Here is a 24,253-nt window from a genome sequence, read left to right as displayed (position 1 = left end):
GATAAGGCCACTCAACAGCCCTTTGCCAATGACCCCTTTGTTCTCATCAAAGGCCACAGGGCTCTCCCTATCTTCCAGTTGCCAGAGAGCTTCATTCCCAAAGCTTCATTCCCTGTCATTCATTCATTCTCTGTCAGTCATGCACTGGGCGCCAGCGCCCAGCAAGCTTGTCAGCAAATTTGGGCGCTTTCAGTGAATGTGGCCAACTCTTTCTCCTTTCCAACAGCACCTCGGGGGCCACCAACTCCCTGAAACAAAGCCAAACGGTGCAATATTAAGAGATTTCTATTCAATGATGTTGCTTAAAATGTAGAATTGTGATGATGTGGATTAGTCGCAGCAGGAGTATTGTCTTGGCATGAATCTATCTTGTGTTTCTTATATTCGACTTATTTTTGTTGGGATTTGTAAACCGCTTGGCTTTTTGAAGCAATGAAATACAAAGCGGTCTGCAAAACAAACCTTACACTGGCTCCCTTGGGAACAAGCCCCTCTGTGTTATATCAGTGGCGCTTCTCAATGGGACCTCTGGACTGGATTCATATGGGCCTCATGTGGCCTGCCAGCACTCAGTATCATGGGTTGGGAAGCAGGTGGTTGGTTGTTCATATACACTCGCACATTACAGCCATAGATCATCTGCACATATAGATGAAAAGGCTATTGACTGCCCTCAGTGATGACATGGTTGGGCTCGAGGAAGAAGCAGCAGCTCTAGAAGCCTGATATACCGTATTTTTCGCTCTATAACACGCACCCGACCATAACACGCACGTAGTTTTTAGAGGAGGAAAATCCGTAGGCATGCCACCCGTAGGCATTCCCTCTATAACACGCACAGACATTTCCCCTTACTTTTTAGGAGGAAAAAAGTGAGTGTTATGGTGCAAAAAATACGGTATTTATTTCAGACCCTTGCAGCCCACCTTGAAGGTTGCAGGTTCAACACTCAGTATCTCCAGGTAGGACTAGGAAAAGGACTCTGTCTGAAACCATGGGGAGACCTGCTGCCAGTCAGAGTAGACAGTACTGAGCTAGATGGATGAGGAGCAGTTCCCAAGGGAGAAAAACGTTTTATTTCATTCTTTCCCCCCACAAAATTAATATAATGCTTGATAGAAATTAAACCCCAACAGAGTTTACAAAAGCAACATTATTGCTTGGACAAGCTGCTTAGGAAACTGAGGTAATTTTAGTCTGGTTTTAGTGTTTTAACTTTTAAAAGTGTTTTAAAGTATGGTTGTTATTGATTTCACTGTTTTATCTTTTGTAAACCACTTCAAGGTGTGTGTGTGTGTTTTAACTATCAAGTTGCGTATACAATTTTATTAAAGAAATAAATAGGCAGGAGAATGTCAAGTAAGGGCGGAGGGCTCCTTTGCTTTCCTATTAATCCTTTGCTGCCCTACTGTTGCCTCATGAGCAGTATCCAATCAGAGGAGCTCCTTAAGAATTTGGGCGGCAGTTCTGTCCAGTCAGGTGCATTGTGCCTTCCATTTCATTTGCCTCGACCAATGAGAGGCTCACTTTCATTCCGTGGGGTGGTGGTGGTGGTTTTGGGCCTACCTTTTATTTTTCAGCAGTCGAGCTCAGCAGCAGCCAGGCTTCTTATTAGTCTTCTCAGTAAGTGGAAGTTAGAGAGAATATTATACTGCTAGGTGTTGTTTATTATTCTGCTAAAATAAAGGGGGGGGGGTGTAAGGGCTGGAGGCAAAAGGTATGAAAAGTGCTAGACTTGCATTAATTCCTTCCTGGATTTTTACACACACATACACACAAGATTGTTCCCAACCCTAACCCTGTGGAAAGCCATCTAATTAGACTTTAATTTGATTTTGACCTGTTTTTAGGAGGTAATTTAATTATTGTTTGATTTTATACTAATGTTGTATATTTGATGTTAGCCACCCTGAGCCCGGCTTCGGCCGGGGAGGGCGGGAAATAAATAAAAGTTGTTTTTATTATTATTATTAAGCAAACCTGGTTATATAGATAGATAGATAGATAGATAGATAGATAAATAGAGATATTATATATTATTCTTTAGTCATTTACTAGCAGCCTCATACCTGGTGCTGCTTGGGAATTAAAAAAACAAACAAATTCAGCATGGTTTTGAAATTGGTGGTTAAAATCAGTGCATTTCCTATATTTTTTATTACTTTTCATTGAACCATATTAAATCTCAAGTACATAATGCAATTGCACCAAGTAATTAACACACATACGTTGGAATGGCCTGTAATATGCATATGTTAATATTTTGCCACATAGGAAAGCTATCGGTGCAGTTTCAAAGAGGTACAGATTCAAAATGACACCCAGTTGTATCCAAACATCGATGAAAACCTGCTCCTTGATCTCAGGAACCAACATGCAGAATTTGGTTACCGGTAAGTCCAGCACATAGGGTTTGTGGGGTTCTTTTTCTGGGGGGACAGGGGGATGGACAAAGTTGATGACTTTTTTTAGTTTTGCCCAAAATTGTTGAGTTTTTGAGCTATTTTTAATGAAATCTACTCTACCAACATGGGCTGCCCTACGTCCAGATTTTCATGGACGTTCCAGCGATTTTCGGGAAGTTCCGGACGTATGGCAACCCTACTAGCACAATTTTGAAAGGTTCAGCCCACCATCTTGATTCCGAATAGCCTCCCGCCTCTCTGCTTCTTCAGAGCACCCAGTTTTCTGCTTCCCATTCTTGCACAGTTTATATTCCCTTCTACTATGACGTGTCCCCACCCACAGATTTACCTCTGTTATTGTCAGCATTTAATGTCTGAACTTTCCTCTTCAAGCAGTTGTGATGCTTGTGAACATCCTGTGCCATTGCTGCAGCTAAGGCCAATGGAGGGAATGGGGGGGGCAGGGAGAGAGAAGCAGCTTGCTTGTGGCAATGAGCTGCTTTCGAGGGGGTGCCTGAGTGGGATTTTTGACCCTCTCAATAATTCTGGGTTGTGATTTTCTGCGAGAAAAAAAAAAAAGGATTAACAAGATTTTTGCAAACGGCTTTGGCTAAAAATCTACCAGTGGAATAATAAAAATAAAAATCTCTTGCACACATTCAGGCCATGTGTGTGAGTTGTTTCCTCTCTCTCCCAAGTATAAAGTATTTTTAGCCACCGAGCCATTTGGGGACTTTCTGGATCGATGGCCTGATTTACAACTAAATCTGCCGGTTATTACGGGGATTAGTTTGCCCAGTGCGTAGATTAGTCAGAGTGTGAAATTGCACACACATTAAGCCTGTCTCAGCCTATGGGAGGTGTCAAAGGGAGTTTGATCCTTGGCTGGGTTAGTGTTTGTGTGTGTGCGTGTGTGTGCGAGTATCAGGGGGAGGGGGAATTTTGACGCAGTAATCGGTGTTACTGGATGAACCTCGGAAGAGAGGAAGCTGCCTTATACTGAGTCGGACAATTGGTTTATCTAGCTCTACATTATTTAAACCAGGTGTGGGGAACACTATTTCAGCCCAAGGGCCATGTTCCTTTCTGGGAACCTTCTGAGGGCCACATGCCAGTAGTGGATGGGGACAGAGGCAAAAGTGGGTGGAGCAATGAATGCAAATTTTAATCTTTGTATAGTAAGAAGATAAGAAGAGCCTGTCGGATCAGGCCAGGGGCATAGCTGTCAACTTTCAGATTTGAAAATAAGGGATCAGCAGCCTCACCTGTCCTGGGGACAGTCTACGGGATATCTAACAATCCGGGATAGCAGCAGGAAATGGCGCTGGAATAAGGGAATTTCCCGCAAAAAAAGGGAAGGTTGACAGCTATGGTCAGGGGCCCATCTAGTCCATTATCCTGCTCTCACACTGGCCATTACTATTTTACTGTTTTACTATGACTATGACTATTATTTATTAAATTTGTATACTGCCCTTCATCCAAAGATCTCAGGGTGGTTCACAGCATACAAATACAGAATAAAGCCATAAAGTACATAGTAAGAACAAGAACAAAACAAACCAATAACCATGCTCCCACAAACACATTTAACATAGACTGTTAATCAGCTGAAGTCCTGGTTAAAATGGAAAACTTCTTTTCCTGGCACCCAAGATTGTATAATGAAGGTGCCAGCCGAACCTACCTGGGGAGAGCATTCCACAAGTGGGGGGCTGCTGCAGAAAAGGCCCGTTCTTGTGTTGCCCCCCTCCAGAAGTCTCATGGAGGAGGTACACGAAGAAGGGCCTCTGTTGATAATTGCAGCATTCGGGTTGTCCTATATCCATAGTTCCATAGTTTAACTATGGGCTGTGCTTTCTTTTATGTGTCCTGAATCCTCCAACATTCAGCCTCATTCAATTCTCACAACTTCTAGTGTTAGGAGAGAGGGAGAAACACTTTTCTTTATCCACTTCTCCAGACTAGTTTCTACACACACTCACACAGCCCCTTCTTATCCATATATGCAAGGGGCATCGTCAGAGTTCAAGGACACATTCAGGCAAAAACATTTAGGATGCAAAACCAAGCCAGTGAGTGGTGGCCTGAGGTGAGTTCGAAGGACGAGACAGAGAATGAGGGGTGCGAGATGCTGTGTGGTTTTTAATTGTATTCCTGTGACTTCTTCATTGTGTTCTATTGTATTGCAATTTGCATGCCATAGAATTTAAATCGTAATGTGATAAAATACAATCAAAGAAATAGAAGAAGCAATAAAAATAGATTTAAAACCAATATATATATTTAATGTGATAGATGCACCCTGTCCCCCGTCTTCAATCACAAATCTGCAGACCACCTGAATGAAGCTTGCAGGCCTGATCTACATGATACTGTGATTCTGTAATTCTCCAAGCTGTGTGCTAGTGGGATTTTGCATGAGCAAACAAACAGCATGCTTCAAATAACCATTGGAAAAGGAAGTTGCCTGGTGTATCACTGCATGTATATCAAGGGTTAAAAACACTTGGAGTGAGAAACACCAGTGTTGGTGATGTCATCAGTTGGGGACAGGCCCTGTCCCTTTGTTTGTTTATTCATTTATATCCCACCTTTCCTCCAAGGAACTGAAGTGGGTATGTGTAGTTATTTCCCTCCTGTTTTAGTCACACAACAATCCTGTGAGGTAAGTTAGGTTAAGAAGCATAAACGGACTCAAGGTCACCCAGATAAGTTTCATGGCTGAGTAGGGATCTGAACCCTGGTTTCCCAGGTCCTAGTCCGATACTCTAACCACTGTACCACACTGACTTTGTATGTTCTTCCCCCCCCCCCCCAACTCAGTGCTTGATTCTGCTTTTCTGTTCTCAGGACTTGGCTCGTCTAGGGGCTTTAGATAGTTCACACATGGGAGAGACCATCTTCTTCCATATCCTGTTGGCTTCCCCCCTCGCGCTCCTAAGATATTGTAAAAATCCTCTGCTTCCGCCAGTTAAGCTCGGATCACCTCGCCCTTAATGTTTCACAGCTGCTAACTTTGTCTTTTAAGAGGAAACATTTGGACATATACAGTCCTGATGAGGCGAGGGGAACCAATATCACCTCATGGTGAATGCAGAAAAAGGTTGTTCTTCAATCTGGCCAGAAACATGGGATAATTTCAGCAGCTCTTGGCTTGGTTAAAAAAAAAAAAAAAAAGGAGGACTGTGTGTGCAAAGTTTCAAACTTTAGGACTAGCTTTACCATTAGGCAGAGTGAAGCAGTCGCCTCCGACAGCTGATCAATAACAAGCTGATTTTACGCTTGTTATTGATTGCTTTCCCCCTGGTTGATTCTGGTGTTTTAATGTGCCTATAATTACTATGAAATGTAGGTGGGTGGCGACAATATCAGAAAATAATCTAACTACTTAAACGATCACACAAACAAATGGCAAATGTGGTTCAATGAAAGTAAGTGTAAAATGATGCACACCGGGGTAAAACAATCCTAATTTTGCAGAGAAGGTTATGGAGTAAGAACTGATGGTGACTAACCAGCAGCAGTGGATGGATTTGTTAATTTTGCTTCCCTCACTTTCTCATTTTTACACTCTTAAATTAAATTCTCCATATTTACAAGCAATCTGGGTTAAAAAAAATTCTAATGAAAATTCTTCAGCATTTCACTGCAAATTTCTCCTAAAGACTGTCTCTCCCATTACGAATCAATCTGGACCCTGCGCTCATCATCTGAGGCCGCCTTTTGCCTCATCCCCTAGAGGTCTGGAGGGTGGCAACACAAGAATGGGCCTTTCCTGCAGTGGCTCCCTATTTGTGGAATGCTCTCCCCAGGGAGGCTCGCCTGAAGCCTTCTATTACACATGTTAAGGCACCAGGTAAAAGCGTTTCTCTATAAACAGGTCTTCGGCTGGTTAAATGTGTTTGTGGGAGGGGAGGGTTATTGGTTATATTGTGAACTGCCCTGTGATCTTTGGATGAAGGGCAGTATACAACTTAATTAATTAAATAAAATACTAAATCATTTTTATATGCAGTTCTGACTAATGAGCCCATCTTTGGAAACAATTTTCCCATATATAATGCATTTTTATATGCTATATTCACTTAGATATTATGTTTTATGCACACTTTCCTTAATACATACATATTTGTAGACGTAGGTTGGGGATCTGAATTTGGATAATTTGAACTTGCAAAATTTGGATAAATGTGAATTTTGAAGGGTGGCTGTTCACATATTGTTTTGGAAGGTGTGTTATTTGATAGATTCAGCTTTAAATGCACACGGAATTGAAATTGTCTTCTATTTCTACTGGCCAGGAATGAGACCTTGGGGTAATTGTGGTGTCTTGTTGAAAACACAGACCCAGAGTATGAGCAAATGTGTGCTCCATGTTATGAATCATTAGGAACGCGATTGAAAATATAATTGCTGTTGGTGGGATTCGACTCTCCTTGTGTCACTGTTGGTGGGATACCTTTGTTCAAATTTATGATACTGTGCAAGCAAACACTTGGAATGCAATGTGGCTATACTTCTGGCTGCCACATCTCACGAAGGATATTGTAGAGCTGGAAAAGGTGCAGAGAAGGGCCGCCAAAAGGATCTGAGGGCTGAGCTGATTCTCCTATGAGGAAAGCTTACAATGTCTGGGGCTTTTTAGTTTAGAAATAAAGTGATTAAGGGCAGGGGGTTATTTGTTTGCTTGTTTATTGAATTTATATCCTGCTCTTCCTCCCAAAGGAGCTCATGGCAGCAAACAGGTAATAAAACAACAAAAATATCTTTAGAAACATCTTCAGAAACCTTTTTTTTAAAAGAAAACTCTTTAAAATCTTTAAAAACATCTTAGAAACAATTCCAATACAGATGTAGACTGAGAAAAATCTCATCTTAAAGAGACTCATTAAAAGAGGAGTGTGTGTGTGTGTGTGTGTGTGTGTGTGTTGTCCAGTAGCACCTTAGATACCAACTAAGTTTGTTCTTAGTTGGTCTCTAAGGTGCTACTGGGCATTTTTAAATTTTTTAAATATATATTTCGACTGCATCAGACCAGCACGGCTACCTACGTGAAAGAGGAATGTCATCCATAGGCACCAAAAATAAAACAGAGACAGCACCTGTCTAATATTCAAGGGGAGGGATATGGTAAGAGGTGTAGATTTTCTCTCATAATACCAGAACTCATAGACATCCAAGCTGAATGTTGGCAAATTCAAGACAGAGCAAATTAAGGTCCATTATGAGTGATAAGTCAGGCAATGTGGTTTGAAACTTGTATAAAACCAATCAGGTTGTTTTGCAAGTATAAAACTGGGGCATCTCAAAGCAGGATTTCCCCCTCTGTAGTGCTTTTTAAAACGTTAATATATATTTTTGTCTTACAGAGGGAACCATTTAAAAGTCTCTTACCTTGTGGAATTCCCTTCTGAGAGATATATGGCTTGCTCCATCAATCCAGGTATTTCATAATGTTTCTAAAAACTTGCCTGTGTTACCCTGCTTTTAATGGCATTTTAACATGTGTTATGCAAAGTCATGCCTTATCAAAGAAAACTGCCTTATACTGAGTCAGACAGTTGGTCTGTCTAGCTCAGTATTGTCTGCACTGAATGGCAGCAGCTCTCCAGGGTTTCAGACGGGATTCTCTCCCAGCTCTACCAGAAGATGTTGGGGATTGAACCTGGGACCTTCTGCAAGCAAAGCAGATGCTCTACCTATATTTCCCCTAAAAAACGATTATTTATGTCCTTTTGGTTCTGGATGAATGGTGGGACCACAGAAAGCTGCCTCATACTGAGCCAATCCATTAGTCCACCTAGCTCAGTATGGCTTAACATAGACTGGCAGCAGCTCTCCAGGGTTTCAGCCAGGAGTCTCTCCCAGCCGTACCTGGAGATGCTGGGGATAGAAACAGACTTTCTGCAAGCAAAGCAGATGTTCTACCACTGAGCTACACATCTTACCTGTTGATTTAATATGGTTGGCTTTTCCTTTTGCATTATGCATTTTAGCAGAATGCTTTGTCCTGCCTTGGTTGTCATTTTTGATTGAAGGATGCCATAAAAATATTTTAAGTAACTACTACTGCAAAAACAACCCTCCTGCCCTCCCTCTGCAACTGCCCTCTGAAGTGGTGCAGGTTGCTTGACCGCCTCATTCGTCTGCAGGCGTGCATCGGATCCTTTCTAGGATTTCCCACATGCCGTGAATTTGAACTTCAGGTTGCCTTTGCAAAGCAACCTTTCTTTGCCATCTTCTCTCTCTCTGTGCAAGTGAACGACCCCCCTCCGCCCCCCACTCCAGCGCTGCCACCCAAAATGATTTAAGGGCAGTACATGGGCGTGTTTATTACAGAAACCAGGGAAAGGGTAGCAAAGCCGTATTTCACGTTCGCTCAGGAAACGTGAGCTCGGCTTTATTAGAAAGCTCCCACTTTATCCCAAAGAGTGATCTACAGCCGAGCCCGGGTTAAATGAGACAATTCGGTGTTTGAACTCCGTAGGGGGGCGGCCAGTCGCTACAACTTGGAAAAGGGCTTTTAAAAGCCTGCGTTCGCAGAAGGCCTTTCAGGGGTTTCTTGCGTGAGGCTGAACATTTGCAGTAGAGGGGATGTCTGTTTCATTGTGGTGCGGTCGTTAAAGTGTTGGGAAGATCTGGGTTCAAATCCCTCCTCATTGGGTGGCCTTGAGCCAGTCACTCTTTTTCTTTGTGTTGCTCACAGGGTTGTTGAGAATGAAAAATTATTAATTTTCATTTATATGAATTCTTGCCTATTGATATTTTACATGCACCCCTCTCTGTACTGCTTTTGAAGCCAGTGGTCAGGGATGATGGGATTTGGAGTCCAGCAAAGTTTGGAGGGGCACCACTGGCTACCTACTAGGTAGGAATGTCGAAAGTGGCCTTTTTATACTCAGTCCTCACGGTTCCAAATCAAGGGCTGATTTAAACAGGCACATAGAAATCATAGAATTGTAGAGTTGGAAGGGACCCGGGGGATCATCTAGGTCTAGCCCCCTGCAATGTAGGAAATACGCAGTGGTCCCATACAGGGATTGAACCTGCAACATTTGCATCACCAGCACCATGTTCCAAACAATTGAGCAAGAGAAGACACACATGGGAAGCTGCCTTTTACTGAGTCAGACGATTGGTGTACTTAGCCCAGTGTTGTCTTCACTGAGTGGCAGCTGTGCTTCAGCCCTACCTGTGCTGCTGCCACAGATTGAACCTGGGACCTTTTGCATGCAAGGCAGGTGTCCTGACACCCTTTGACATCTCATCAGGAGAAGAATTTCCCCCAGCTCCACGAACTGAGATAAAAGAATCTCAGTGGGGATTTATCCCAGGACCTTCCGAAGACAGAGTGTGTGCTCTGCTGCAGTGCTATGGCCCCATGAGATGCTATGAACCTCTCCCCGACCCCAAATTGCACACTGTTTTCTCCTCTGACAGAAGATGCTCAGGTATTGTCGTATTCTATAAATTTCCCCTTTCTGACAACACCAAAAGTCTTGGTTCAAAGGGGCACTTAAAAAAAGAAGAAGCGGGAATTTCCCCGTGGCTGCGTGGTGATGATTCTTTAAAACAGAGAGCGAGGGAGAGAGATTTAATGCTTGCCAGCCCTGCATACTTCCCCCAAAGCTGCTTCTGAGAATTTAGAACAATTTAGACCTAACTGAGGGCGATGACGGGAGTTTTGCCTCCCTTGGATACAAGAACTTTGTCCCCGGAGGGTGCTGTGTGGAGTGGGAGCGGGAGCGGAGGAGGAGGAAGCGTCGGGTTTTGACAATCCCTCCTGTATGTGTTAATCTGGATTGTGATTGAACTTTTGGAACTGACCTTGGCATGAACTGTGTTAAAAAATCCGTGCTGGAGTGGACTGGCTTAACCTCGCTGGTTCCACTTGCTCACGAGGTCCTTGCTTGGTCCAATCCATTCCCTGACATATATTTGGAGGAAATGGAAGGGATTGTCAAAAAAGGTTGGTAGGTCTGCTGTGCTACACACAAATGGCAACATAAGGCCAAGCCCAAAGATTATTGCCTTTGGCTTGAATTACTTTGGGGGGGTGTGTGTGAAAGATTGCAGGGGTGAAAACAGGGGCGAAAAATGGCCTTTCTGTCCTCCTAACCTTACCCTTTCTCTCTGCAGCCACCAGCTGCATAACAGCAGCACCACTAAGCCTGGTGGTCACCATTTCCCCCCTTCCCTAACTATCCCCTCTGTGCCATTGGGTAGAAAGGGGAGGCAAATGGAGATTTCTTTCTCCACATTCTCTTGTCATTCCTTGCAATTTTGGAGAGGGCAAGAGCCTGGGATAGCCCTGTCAGCAGAGCATGACACTCTTAATCTCAGAATCGTGGATTCTAGCCCTGCATCAGACAAAAAATTCCAGCATTGGGTGTTGGACTAGATGGACCCCACCAGTCTCTTCCAACTCTACAGTTCTGTGCTTCTAAGTCAGGGGTGGGGAGCCTCAGCCATGGGTCCTGACTGTGGCCCTCTGGTTCTCTCTGGACTTCTGCCTTCTCCCCAGGTCACACCGCTCACCAACCTGCTTCGTATCCTCCTTAGTTGTTTTTGCCTGGCTGGAATGTCTCCTTGAATTCTGATAGTGCTTCTTGCATGTCTGGATGTAGGATAGAGTAGGGTGTGTCTAGAAACTAGGTGGCATTTACATTTGTTGCACCACTCATTTTTGCCTTTGTCCACCTCTAGCATGTGGCACTTGGGAGGTTGCCCAGAAGAAAATGTGGTCCTTGGGTTGATAACAGTTCCTCACCTGGCTTGAGTGGCTAGGCAGTAGCTGTGAGGAGGAGAAGGGCCAAAGGCCTCTGGAGGAGCTTAGCAGTGCCCCCATTCTGCAGTATGACTAATGATAAAGGTAAAGGGACCCCTGACCATTAGGTCCAGTCGTGGCCAACTCTGGGGTTGCGGCGCTCATCTCGCTTTATTGGCCGAGGGAGCTGGAGTACAGCTTCCGGGTCATGTGGCCAGCATGACTAAGCCGCTTCTAGCAAACCAGAGCAGTGCACGGAAACGCCATTTACCTTCCTGCCTATTTATCTACTTGCAGTTTGACGTGCTTTCGAACTGCTAGGTTTTCAGGAGCAGGGACCGAGCAACAGGAGCTCACTCCGCCATGGGGATTCGAACCACCAACCTTCTGATCGGCAAGTCCTAGGCTCTGTGGTTTAACCCACAGTGCCACCCGCATCCCTATAACTAATGATAGGGGCCCGATAATGCTAACAGTGATGCTCATATATTTATGAATCACTGGTGACGGGCACACTTCCTGACTGGAAAGATCAGGGATTCCTGCAGAAACCCAACATCCTCTGATGACCAAGTTAATCCTACTCCTTCTGCAGCTATATCAGGAACAACTCATTTTATCCAGCCACATTAAGAGCCAGGGCTGAATTACCCCCAGATACTCAGCAGAGGCTTTTTTTAAAAGAGGCAAAGACAGAGCAGGGCATCGTCCAGGGTGGTGGCAGCCAGATCTCTCCTCTATGGAGCTCTGGGGAGTCTATGCAATTCTTTTGTGTGTGTTCCATGAAGTGTTCTCTTACCACATGTTGTTTGGGAGTGACTGTTGCCCATTTTGATGGGGGCTATTCCTGGAGAAAATACGCAGAGATTAAAGAGACTCTGAGAATTTCCCATTTATTTGCATGGTTGCGATTTTGAAAGAAAGAGAAAGAGATTGGGGATACAACAAAAATTTTGGAAACCCAGTATTTTAGTGGTTTCTTATGTAGACGCATAGACAGTTCTTTTTCTCACCATCTGGGACATGCTAAGCCGATAGTGCTGAGACAAAGAACAAATGTCATTTTTAAAAAAAATTATTTTATTTTTCACAAAAGAAGAAAAAAATAGGGCAATTTTCCCTCCGCTACAAAGCTGAGGAAGCGTTAAAAGATTTGTGGGTCAGGATGTGTTTCCTTTTTGCTGTGTAACTCAAGATGCCTTGTCCTTTCATCATGTGAAGTAGGCAAATATATTTTGAATCCTGGAAGAACCTTACCTACCTTTATAAGTCTCTGTTAAAAACACAGAATGAAATGAAAAGGACCTTGTAGAGATATTGAAACTTAAGAGGAGCTTGCAGGGCCACTGAGAAGCAGGTACAGGGAATACCAGGCCCACAGCCACTGGCACACACAGATTCTGAAGTTCCATTTTTAAAAGAGCAAGTCTAGCCCTGCTAGAAAGAAAGTTCTGCAGGAAAATATGAAGGTTTCTTTCTAAGCAACTTCTGTGTGATGAAGCAGCTTGGCTGCTCCTGCCTGCCTGTTTTTTTTAATAGCCAATAAGTGAAGTCAGAGTTCTGCTTGGCAAGTGAGCTCTTTGGACACCAGGCTGCAGCAATTGCTGGGGTCCTAAAGAGCTGCTGTTTTCCCTTCCCCTTTAGTGCACTTATCTTACTTCTGCCTCATTTTTTAGGTCCATATAATTTTTGTTGTTTGCCTTTCCTCTAGCAACCAGGATGCATCATTTCTGGGGTGGGTCCATCTGAGACACCACAGAAGTTATTCTCTGTGGATACTTCATAGTAAAGGTGTATGGATGTTAAAGACCCCCGCACCAAAAAAAAAAAAAAAAAAAAAAAAAGGCAAATGAAAAATGTGAAAACTTTGCAAAGAGGCTTAGGCTCAGGCACTCATTAAGAATTCACTGTATAGTTAACTTAGAGTGCAGTGGTACTACTCAGAAGTAAATCTCTTTGTGTTTAATGGGGTTTACTTCCAGATATGCGGGTACAGGTATGTGGGCGCCTGGCTATTGGCCACTTGCGACCAGGTGAAGATGCCTGAGTGCCAGGATGTTCTCCACCATCTGGAGCTGCGTGCCTGGGGATCCTTGGATCTTGGCTGTTTTCACACACTAGCAACACATCTTGTAGAATTCTATCCATTTTATTTTATCTGCACAATCAGAATGAATGATTCTGGCCCCAAAATGGCAACCAGGCATTCCGTTTTGGCGACTGTAAACCTGGCGCCTAGCTTATATATCTGAGTTTCTAACACTGGGCAGTTGGCCGTGACCAGGGTTACTGTGTCACAGGTGGTACAGAGCTGGAAGCAGAAGGGCTATAACTCTGGGACAGAGCATCTGCCTTGCATGTAGAAGTTCCCAGGTTCAGTCCCAGGCAGCTTCTCCAAGGAGGGCTGGGAAAGGCTTCCTGCCTGAAATTCTGGCAAGCTACTGCTAGTCCGTGTGGACAGTGCTGGGCTAGATGCACCAATGATCTGACTCTGTATAAAGCAACTTTATAGATTCTTTGTAGCCCACAGCCTCCACCGACACCACCAAAATGACCTCGGCACAAAAATATAAACAAGATCCTTTCACCACAGAGATTTATTTAAGATCACATGCATTTTTGGATAAGATAGGAGGAGTTCCAAGGAACAACGTTATAATAGTTCAACGAGAAGGATTTCCCACTGGAGTTAATCAGATGAAGTACGTTTCTAAAATACATGGAATCATCAGAGATCATCCTTCCCAAGGACAAAAGAAAAGAGAAGATACTTCCTTTGCTTGTAATACTCCTGGTATCAATTTAAAATCTTGCTGGGGAGGAGGGATGAAGAAACAAGATCAGTATTGCAAAGAAACCAGTGTCCCCTTTGGAGCTTGTCCTCCAATATATCCCCTTCCAGTAATCAATCTGTCACTGTTTCATACATTTGCAAAGTGTTGCATGCTGACAGCCTCAATTTATATGAGCCTCATTCTTCAGAATTATGACGCCATTTCCCAAATAGGGGTAGCAGCTTTAATTGTTACAAAATGAAGGCTGGCCGTAAATTCAGGTTTAGAGACGCGAGTATCCTTTTGACAAGGGTAGGTAACCCTGTGGCTCTCTGGACATTGCCGGACTACAACTCCCATCTTCCCTGATCACTGACTGTGCTAGCTGGGGCAGATGGAAGTTAAAGTCCCGCAACAGCTGCTGGGCCACAGATGTTTCCCTCATCTGAGGTTTACGGATGATGCGCGGAGTGGGGAAGCAGATTATGGTTACAAGAACATAAAAGTTGCTTAAAATACTTATTCGAAACAGCCATTTCCCTGTACTAGAAAAGCCATTAGGATTAAAAGAGGAGAGTCTCGTTTATATATTGCACGGTGCAGCAAATCAGAAATTTGTTCATACAGTTCTGGAAGTGCGGAAAGCGGACGTGGCGTTGGTTAGGGTGACAAGAACCACCCAGCATCGGAGCCAGCCACTGGGGTGAACGCACATCAAGAGTTTATCCGGCGCATCATGGCGTTGGCCTGCAGGATTATTGTTATTTTGCTTCAGGAACGCCGGGAGTTGTTTATGGGAAGCCTGTCGGGAAGAGGCTCAATGGCTGGCTCTCGTTGGTCGGGAGAGGCGACCGGTATCCGTCAAAGGTGCGTGGAATGCTTCCGCTGGTGGAGCCCGAGCTATTGCTGAGCGTCTCGATGCTTCCTTCTCGCTGTAGCTCTGTAGTGGGGAGAGAAAAGGCGGCACCACTCTGGTCAGTGCTTCAGGTAAAAAGAGAGAGGACAGACATTAGAACGCCATGGAGGGGCTTACAAGGGGGTGTGTAACTGTATGGTTGGGCTTGGTTTACATTCACCCGTCTGGGGTACAAGGTAGGTTTGTATGTGGTGTGCCCCCTCCCCCATTTTAGGAGATATGAATAACTTCAAACACTCCCTGCCCCCCCCCCCCCCGGCCACCTCTCATGGCCAGTCCAGGTTTATTGTATATTTGTTACATTTATATTCCTCCAAGGAGTTCAAGTGTGCATGGTTCTCCCTTCTCTGTTTTATTCCTACAAAAGCTGAAGAGGCCAGGGACCAACTTGGCTGTGAGTCCTGGGAGATCTGCTCCATTCCTTGCAGGCTTTTCCCACCTGGCTTGGGAGGGTTGGGGCCCGGACTGACTCCAACTAAAAAAGGTGAGGTTGCTGAACAGTAGGCTGGGGTGTTTGGGTTTCCTTGTTGAGCGCTGCTGGTTTTTTGTATTTTTATTTTAGATTTTGTTGTGATTTATGTGGGAATTGTTCAGTTTGGTTTTGTATTTTTTAATGATTCATTTATCAATTTTTGACTACTTTTGCTATGTTGTGGTTGTGTATTTGTTTCATGTTGTAAGCCGCCTTGAGCATGGTTTGAACTGTGGAAAGGCAGCGTACAGATAAAATTACGCATACGTGTATGTATATCCTTATTCTCCCATTGAGTTCAGGGATTGCAAAACTGCAGTGTAGCTCTGCAATGAGTAGCATATTCCGCACTAATGCTGGTCTTATCCTGTCTGATTTGGCTCCTTTTATCTCCCCCTCGCGCACAGCTGGCTCTGGTTAAACATCTCGCGTCACTCCACGGGTCGCCGTCAGCAGGGAGACGGAATGTGGGCAACAGCTCCGCCCAAACATTGCTTTTTTGGCTTCTGAACTCCTTACAAGGTTCCCTGTCTCTTCCTTTAAAGAAAAAACAAACCCAACAACCTAGTATTGATTTTCATGCCAATGTTGCATTTCTTTTTTTCTTTTTTAACAGAAAGAAGGAAAAAGCAAGGTTGGGAACAGGGAAGCAGATGTTAATATTTGCTGAATCCTGCTTGTCTGTGAAGATGGATGAGTGACCTGCTTGCCAAAGCAGAGAGAAGCTCTTTGGGGTGAGGAGGAGGTGACCTGAGGGGCAGCGGAAGCTGGTCCATTAGGGCAAATGGGGCAGTGCCTGCCCTCAGCCAGCCCCTTCTTCCCGCCTTCTTTCTTACAACCAGCCCAGGGGATGGCACTGGCTGAAACTTCCCTTAGTCTTGGTTTTGCCTTCTATGGAGGAGGACAGGGACAAAGCTATATCTAGTTGGCTCCGCCTGCCATCGGCACTTGCTTCCTCTATCTCTGGCTCCACCTACTGTTGGCCTCCCAGTTTCCTGCCTTACCAGTCCTAAAGGGCACCATCTGCTACAGCTGAAGGGCAGAAATGTTAGGATACATTTCAGGGAATGAAGCAGTAGCTCAGTAGCAGAGCATCAGCCCCCTTCCTTAAGATGACACATGGAAAGCCCCAAGTTCATCCCTGGCGTTTCCAGGTTGGGCTCAGAAAGGCTCAGAAACCACAGAGGTCATAGAATTAGATGAGGACATCTGGTCCAACCCACTCATTGCAAGAATCTTGCAATGACAGCCTGCCTGCAGGGTGGCCCTTCAACCGTTGCTTCATCCCTCCAGAGGACAGTGCGCCACCTCCTGAGGCAGCCTGCTTTGCTGACAAACTGCTTTCATTTGTAGGAAGTTTCTCCTAATGCACGGGTAGTGTTGGACTATAAGTCCCATGAGTCCCAGACAGCATGGTAATTGGGAAGGGATGATGGGAGCCATGGACTGAATATTTACCCAAAGACTGCTTCCCTGCTATTTCCAGTCATAACTTCTAGTCTTGCCCTCCGGGGCAAGAAAGAGCCATTTTTCTCCATCTGCTGTGTGGCAGACCCTCCGATACTTGGAGCCTGCTGTTGTGTTTCCCCTTGTCCTTCTCTACGCCAGGCTAAATAGGTCCACCTCTTCCAACCATTTTTCTTCTTGGTTTTGAGACTCCCCCATTCTCCTGGTCCCTCCTCCTTTGGACACACTCACCAGTGCCCTTGTTAAACTGTGCTGCCCAGAATGGGCATGGGACTCCTGATCCACCCACCCCAGCACTGAAGGTGCCAACAGTGCCCCACGTACATGTCAGGGCTAGAGCACCTGTAACCCCCCAGACATTGTTGGACATTGACTCCCACTGGCCCTAGACAGCATGGCCAGTGGTCAGGCTCTCACAGGATGTTGTGATGGCCACCAACTTGGATAGCTTTGAAAAAGTGGGTTTAACAAATTCATGGTGGATAAGACTATCGGTGTCTGCTAGCCATTATGGCTGTATACTACCTCCAGTGTCAGAGGTGATACTGGTTGCTGGGAATCACAAGGGGGAGGGTTGCTATTGCGTTCCAGTTCTGCTTGAGGGCTTCCCATTGGGGCCATTGGTTGGCCATTGTGAGAACAGGATGGTGGACTAGATGGGCCTTTGGCCTGATCCAGCTGCAGGCTATGTTCCAATGATGGGAGCTGTAGTCCAGCAACATCTGGAGGGCAGCAGGTTCCCCGCCAGTAATCCAGGAAGCTCACAAGTTGTGATAGCCACCACCTGCTGGGACCCCTCAGAAGCAGCTTCCCATCTTTCTGCCCTCCTTATTCCAGCATTGTGTGTCAGGCAGCCTCTTGCGTTGAGGATCCCTCCACTTTTGCCCTGGCTAAGTACCCTTTGCCTTTCCTGTTCAACAGCTGGTGTGCATGCCTCTCCATCAACCTCTTTTGACCTGTTTCCTCCCACAGTTCTGTAGATGACAAGCTTAATTCCCCGCCCCCAGTAAGTATTTTTGGCACAGGCAGATCAATACCAAGAGCTCTTAGTAACTGCCACGGGACACCCAACCAAAGCAAGAAAGCGTGAAAAAGAGACATTTAAAGAGAGAGAGAGAGAAAACAACCATCCCACCTCCACTTTCAAGGTGAGAATGATTGTGAGCTGCAGCACCAGCACAGTGGAAACCTCATCAGCCCAAGAGCAACCAGTTAAGCAGTCGGCGCAGCAGAAGTTTGACATGCTTGAAACTCAGTTTTGAACCAATTATTGGGGAAACACAAGGGACAGCCAAGGAGGCAGGAAGTTAAATATTCTGAGCAGGTGGTTAAAGAAAGCTAAGTGCAACTATATATGGGTGAAGAGTTCCCGCAAGAAATTTTCTCCAGTCAAAATTCATTGCACCTGACTCTAAATTCTCACCAGGTGAAATCATATGATGAATCACGATGGACTGTCCTATGGCATAATGAGATGGGAATGAGGCAGTAGAGTCCCAGGGCAGCAGACTGGACTGTACCACTTTTGACTGGCAGGTGGGAGAATCATGTTTGTGAGTAACAGCAGCACATCTGCTATGATAGGCAGGGTGCGTTTGGGTGGTGGTGGTGGTCCAAAGACCCTCAAGGGATTGGGGGTTCGCCTAGGACCAGGGAGGTGCAGGTTGAGCTCCTCAGTCAGCCATGAAGCTCACTGGCTGACGTGGAGTTAATCACCGTCTTTCTCAGCCTAGCTACAAATTCTGGAATCTGTTCTCACAGGATGGCTTTGAAAGGATATTAAGAGAAGGGTGGAAGAGAAGGCTATTGATGAGAGATCATCATGAGAGGTCTGCTATGGAGGGGCTGCTTTCCCTCCTGGGGAACATTCCGGGGGCCGCTTGCCAGTTATTGGTGGGGCCTGAGGCAAAAGTGGCTGGATCCATAACTTCTGAAGAAGTGTGCATGCACACGAAAGCTCATACCAAGAACTAACTTAGTTGGTCTTTAAGGTGCTACTGGAAGGAATTTTTTATTTTGGATCCATAACTGTGACACTTATTTTTCACAGCAGGCTACATTCCAGCCATGCTAAAGCCAGAGGTTTTGCATCCTACCGTGCTGTCCTCCTTTAAAGAACAGGCAAGACCAGTGCCAATCACCATGTGTCTATCACTCGCCTTACATGTGCAGTAGCTACATTGCAGCCCTGAACATATCCCAAAAGTTGGGACTACCAGAAGCCCATAGGACCCTCAGAACCAGAAAGAGACGGGGAAGGAGAGAGCGAGCGGTTGAAGAGATTGGGAACATCCACCTGGAGTCGTTCTAGGTACAGTGGAACTTGCCTGCGTCGCCTCTCTGGAAATTATTGAAGTGGGATGGTGATACTTACCTTACTTTGACGGGCATCTTTTGACTTCGTGGATGGAAGAGAGCACTGGATGTGGCTGGATGTTTGCGTTTTTGTTTTAAGAAACAGGAATTACCTTCTCAACCTTACAGGTGGTCCTGCTACATTTGGGCTGAGGTGTTTGGGAGTGGTTGCGTTTGGATGCGGCGATGGTTGCAGTGCCTGTTCTGTGGATAAACAGAGTGCTGTGTTCATTTGGAGGGGGGGGACGATGACATTTTTTCTAAAGAAACCCCAAAGCAGTAAAGATGTTCAGAGAGGGTCAAATTTGCTGCAAGTTTGGAGAATTGGTTATTTGTCATTAAGGAGTGGGACTTGGAGTACTGAGTTTGCTCTGTGATAAATAAATATTTGCAGCCCTAATAAGAGCTGGTGTGGTTAGCAGTGTGTCAGACTAGTTCAGGGATAGCCAACCTTTTTGGATTACTGGGCGCATTTTGAATTTTGAGGGAGTGCTGAGGATGCCGCTCACAAAATGGTTGCCACAGAGAGCATGGTATAACACAAAAGTAGAGAGACAACAATCCCTGACCACCTTATGCTTATCATGGAAGGTCAGCTATGCCTGTTGGTCCTGATTATAGAGTTGTACACACAAATGCAGTTGCTGTCAAATAACAGGGAGCATTCCTCAGTGCCAGGGGAAATGTACAAGGTACACCATTCTCATTTTACAATGAGAAAGCCTACTGGTTCAAATCCTTACGCGACTGTTGGAGCTCCCTGGGCAACATTGGGCTAGTCACTGTCTCTCAGTTTGACCTACCTACAGGGTTGTTGTAAGGATAAAATGGGGAGTGGGGGAGCATCAAGTATACCACCTTGAGTAAGCACCTTAGAAGAAAGATGGGCTACAACAGCAGCAGCAACAACAACAGCAGCAGCAGCAGCAGCAACAACAACATTAATATTTTAGACATTTATATCCCCCTTTCAAAGCACTTCATCTAGGCTGGGGTGGGGAAGCTTTTTCAGCCTGAAGGTCACATTCCTTTCTGGGCAGCTACCCAGAGTTCCCATGCCATTGGTGGATGGAGCCAGGTGCAAAATTGGGTGGAGCGATGAGTAAATTTTACAGTGGGTTAGTTTCTACGCATGCTCCTCTCTCTCGACCCTCCACCCAGGCAAGCAAGAGGCATTTATAGAGTTAAAATACACAACTCAGCCAGGCAAAGAAGCACAGAGAGGGTGAAGGAGGGTTAGTGAGGGATGTGGCTTGCAGAGATGGTGTGGGGTATGGGGAGAGTCTTGAGGGCCAGACAGAAAGGCTTGGAGGACCATGTTTGGTTTCTGGACCTGAAGCTCATTGGTGGTGTTGAGGGGACCAGGTTGGGGAAGATTGGTAGAAAATGCCTAGTTAGCTGGAAGAAGGTAGAAAATACCTAGTTAGTCTGACATGGTATAAGGCCAGGGATGAGGCTCTCCAGATGTTCTGAGGCTCCATTCTCAATGGCCAGCCGTCGGGGATTATCATTATTTTACCAATTTATACAATGACAGTTGCAGTCCAGCAAAATCCGTAGGGCCAGAAGTTCTGCATCCCTGTACTAAGCCAACCCCTGTGTCCTTGCATTAGTCTTCCTGGGTAAGTGGAGAAAAAACCTTAAATTGGCGGCTGGGACAGAGTCTGAGAACAGCTGGATGTAACCAATTTTCATTCGCCTTTGCTTTTAGGATCTCCTTGGAACATGGAGTTGCCATCAGTCATTATCTTTTGTCTGACTGGGACCCAGAAGCCATCAAAGGACTCCACGGAAATCTTAAAAGGAAAGAAGGTCCCGGCTGGCTTTGCTTAAACCTGAAACCATTTTTATACGGGACATTAATCCGGGGCCTGCTCAGAAACTCTATGTAGTCCTCCGATGCCTGGAACACTCATAAATTGTTCTGCCTCTTCCCCCTTTCCGTCTTTCTCTCTTTCTCTCTCTCTCAACTGTGGAATCTGCTCTCTGGTGTATTAGCCCTCCTAATGGTTTTTCCTTTCTCTCGCTTTCCCTGACAGAAGGAATTGCTGAGTAGAAGATTCAAGAAATATCCTACTTGGGGATGAAGAGGGAGGATACTGGGGGACGGGGAGAAAGGGACTTGCTCCAAAAGCTGTGCCGCCCGCCCTGCCAGGGTTGCACAATTTCCTGCAGAGGCGCAGGGTGGACGAAATGATACAATGACAGTCGGGGCCGATGTGTCGGCGGCGGGGGAAGCAGAGCGGCGGCAGGCACAACTTCGGATCCCAGGATTCTCCTTCCTCCTCTCCACCTGTCACGACGCATTAGGCTCAAGCGTGCCCGGCTTGCCGAAGGAGTGACCCCAGACTGAATGGGAGAGCGCTGGTGGAAAGAACTAATTGTAGCCTCGTTTTCACACGTCAGTCACTTTTCACAGCGCTGGGCTTTCTGAAGCTCGACTAATGTTCCTCCCCCCCTTCAAATCCCAGTGCTGAATTATGCTGAGATGCACCCTGACGATGGCGTTTCTAAAAGGAACAAGACCTCCAATGGTGGCAGGAGTGGGGACAATGGGAAGTGGCGCCTGCTGGCCTGGTGAGCTTATCCACCCGTCCACCCTGCTCTTCCTAGAAGTTCAGGCACCGTTCAGGTCATTCATTCGAGTCACATACTGCCCTGTGCACAAGCCTTAGGGTGGCTTATGACTAAATCAGATAAGATTAAAAGAATACATGTGTGAACCCCCACATCCTTAAATTAACAACACAACTCATAACAAGCCACCAAACTGCAATTTACTCATCTAACTAAGCCATTTGTCCAATTAGGTTTCCTGCAAATTCTAGCTGGAAAGTGTGTCTTAACCAGTCACCTTAAACTATGAAGAGGTGGGGCCAGGCATACCTCAGTAGGGAGTGAGTTTCACAGGCAAGGAACCACCACTGAAAAGTCCCTTCCTTGGCACCTTAAACCATGCTTACTTGAGTATAAGGACAGCCAAGAGGGCCTCATCTCTCAACACACTGGCAGGTTGATACGAGATTATGGGAGGAAAGGTTCAGGGGAATCTTTAAGGAAATCCATAACTCCCTGATTTCTGCCCCTCCCTGTGATTTTAGACAAATTATGTCCCTCCTATAGCCTTCTAAAACATTAATTGAGGAAGCCAAGGCACCATCTGACTCCACTGTTACTCAGATACTTAGCTCAGGGTAGAGTGAATTGATTCATCCTCACAGCAGCCCTATAAACAGAATACTTTGTTAAGCCCATCCACAAAGACTAGAAACTTTAGTTTTTCTCTCCTGAAACAGAATAAAGTGGTACCTTGGCTTAAGAACAGCTTAGTTTATGAACAACTTGGATTAAGAACACTGCAAACCTGGAAGTAGGTGTTTTGGTTTGTGAACTTTGCCTTGGAAGCAGAACATGTTTCACTTCCTGTTGAGTGTGTTCCATTTGTAAATTGAGTCCCCTGCTGCTTTGGGAAAGCACACCTTGGTTTAAGAACACTTTAAGAATGGACTTCCGGAACGGATTAAGTTTGTAAACCAAGGTACTACTGCAGATGAGACTCTCACAGAACACCAAAGGCTGCACCCAATGTCAAATCCTTCATTGGTTTGTGTGGGAACGATCACATAATTATGGGATGCACAAAAGCCCACATGAATACTGAAGCAAGGAGCAGGTTTGTCACCAAATTTTGGCTGACTTGTATCTCAAATCCAACATTTAAAAAACATTTTGCACACCACTGAGTATCAATGCTCTGTTAAGATAAATGAGCCATGTATGGAGAAGCAAGGAAGCCATACAGTTTGACAGATATCCAAATAGACCACAACAGGGATTTCAGATGAGAGAGTTTTCCACCCATCCCCCTTCCTTTGACAAAAATAGATTTAGTTCAGGATTTATTTATTTTTTAAAGGCTTTTGTGGTTTTTTCCCCTTTTTGTTAACAGAGCACTGATGACTTGGTCTGTCAAAGCTTTAGTCTTCAGCCCTTTGGAACTTCTCCAAGTTTGACTCGGCACAATTTCTGGAAGGTTAAAAGTACACTAGATAAAGGAGCAAGTGTTTTAGAGAAACAATTCCCTCCACAATAGGCACGATAATCCCATTTATGTCGCTGTGTGCTTTGGGGGAAAGGGAGTTGTTTCCTGCTTCTCGGCGTTTACATCACACATCTCTCTGCACAACCAGCAGAACCCTTTAATGTGGGCAACATCAGACCTGGAGGAAAATGCAGCCCACTATGTGGCCCTCAAGACCCTGCCTGGACCCCATCCTGGCCCTGCTCCGTGCCCTCCTTGAGAGTTTCTGCCTGATGGCCTGAGATCAGGCCTGATGTTTGCATGGCTGGAATGTAACCTGTACAAAGTATGACTCGCACTGGTTGCTCTGGCCACTTTTGCTACTGACCTGTGTCCCCCTGTTACCCTTGAGTCAGCCACTGGGTTGACAAAGGTTCCCCACCCCCTGCCCTGCAGACCTAAACCAGAAATGGGAATCTGTGGCCCTTCAACTCTCATAACCCCTAGGCAGTACATCCCATGGGTGCAGTGGCCCAACTACCTCTCAGGACCACAGGTTTGCCATCCCTGCCCATAACAGTTGGGAAGCGGGGCCTCTCGGGGACTATTTCCTCTCTTTTAAGCTCTCCAGTCTGCTTTGAGATCCTTGTGATTCTGCTGCTGAAAGATGTTGGGAATAAGAAAAGATCCTTTAAATGGGGGTGTTATGGAACAGTCCCGTCCCCCCAAGGTGTGTTTCCCCTATACCTTATTGCCTGCTTTTAAGCAACTACTTAAGACAGTGTAATTTCAGCTTCTCTTGGCATTAAGTGATCTATATGCGCGCGCGCACATACCTGTGCCAGTATATCAATGCAAGAAATAAATAACAATGAAAAGTAAGATTATTGTTAATAATTTATAAATTAGTTCTGATCACTTGTGATCCTTTGAAAACTCCACTGCTGCCAACCGAAAAAGTGTTATGGCAAGAAGAAGTACTTTACAGAAACATCAGATGGAGCCCCGCTGGATCCGGCCAAAGGCCCATCTAGTCCAGTATACTGTTCTCCAAGTGGCCAATCAGATGCTTA

General features: G+C 45.4%; 1 protein-coding gene and 1 long non-coding RNA gene across 29 annotated transcripts in view; one reads left to right on the top strand and one right to left on the bottom strand.

Moving 5' to 3' along the window:
- Positions 1 to 1,002: 1,002 nt before the first annotated feature.
- LOC310695528 lies at positions 1,003 to 24,062 on the top strand. 14 transcript variants are annotated; one of them, XR_014520104.1, is made up of 10 exons: positions 1,443 to 1,623; positions 2,275 to 2,393; positions 7,778 to 7,851; positions 14,725 to 14,936; positions 15,233 to 15,859; positions 15,954 to 17,952; positions 18,231 to 18,633; positions 18,858 to 19,115; positions 20,871 to 20,971; positions 21,199 to 24,062. It is a non-coding gene; the product is annotated as an uncharacterized lncRNA (long non-coding RNA). The 14 variants fall into 14 exon arrangements; XR_014520105.1 differs by having other exon boundaries at positions 15,954 to 18,340; positions 18,566 to 18,633; XR_014520106.1 differs by having other exon boundaries at positions 15,954 to 18,357; positions 18,566 to 18,633.
- The window catches only part of BCAS3 (BCAS3 microtubule associated cell migration factor), a 467,771-nt gene continuing 457,272 nt past the window's right edge, over positions 13,755 to 24,253 (bottom strand). For 12 of the 15 annotated variants that reach the window (XM_083479822.1, XM_083479833.1, XM_083479824.1 and 9 more), the window contains one exon: positions 13,755 to 14,889. In XM_083479822.1, coding sequence (XP_083335948.1) covers position 14,889 — 1 coding nt within the window. In that variant the 3' untranslated portion in view covers positions 13,755 to 14,888. Of the gene's footprint in view, positions 14,890 to 19,272; positions 19,364 to 24,253 lie in introns of all 15 variants that reach the window. The other 3 variants (XM_083479821.1, XM_083479826.1, XM_083479829.1) reach the window with 1 other exon arrangement.

The sequence above is a fragment of the Podarcis liolepis genome (genome assembly GCF_965112155.1).
Source record: "Podarcis liolepis genome assembly, chromosome: 16".
NCBI classification, from domain to species: Eukaryota; Metazoa; Chordata; class Lepidosauria; order Squamata; family Lacertidae; genus Podarcis; species Podarcis liolepis.
The sequence above is the reverse complement of the archived record's forward strand: the minus strand, read 5'-3'. Positions and strand labels throughout refer to the sequence as shown.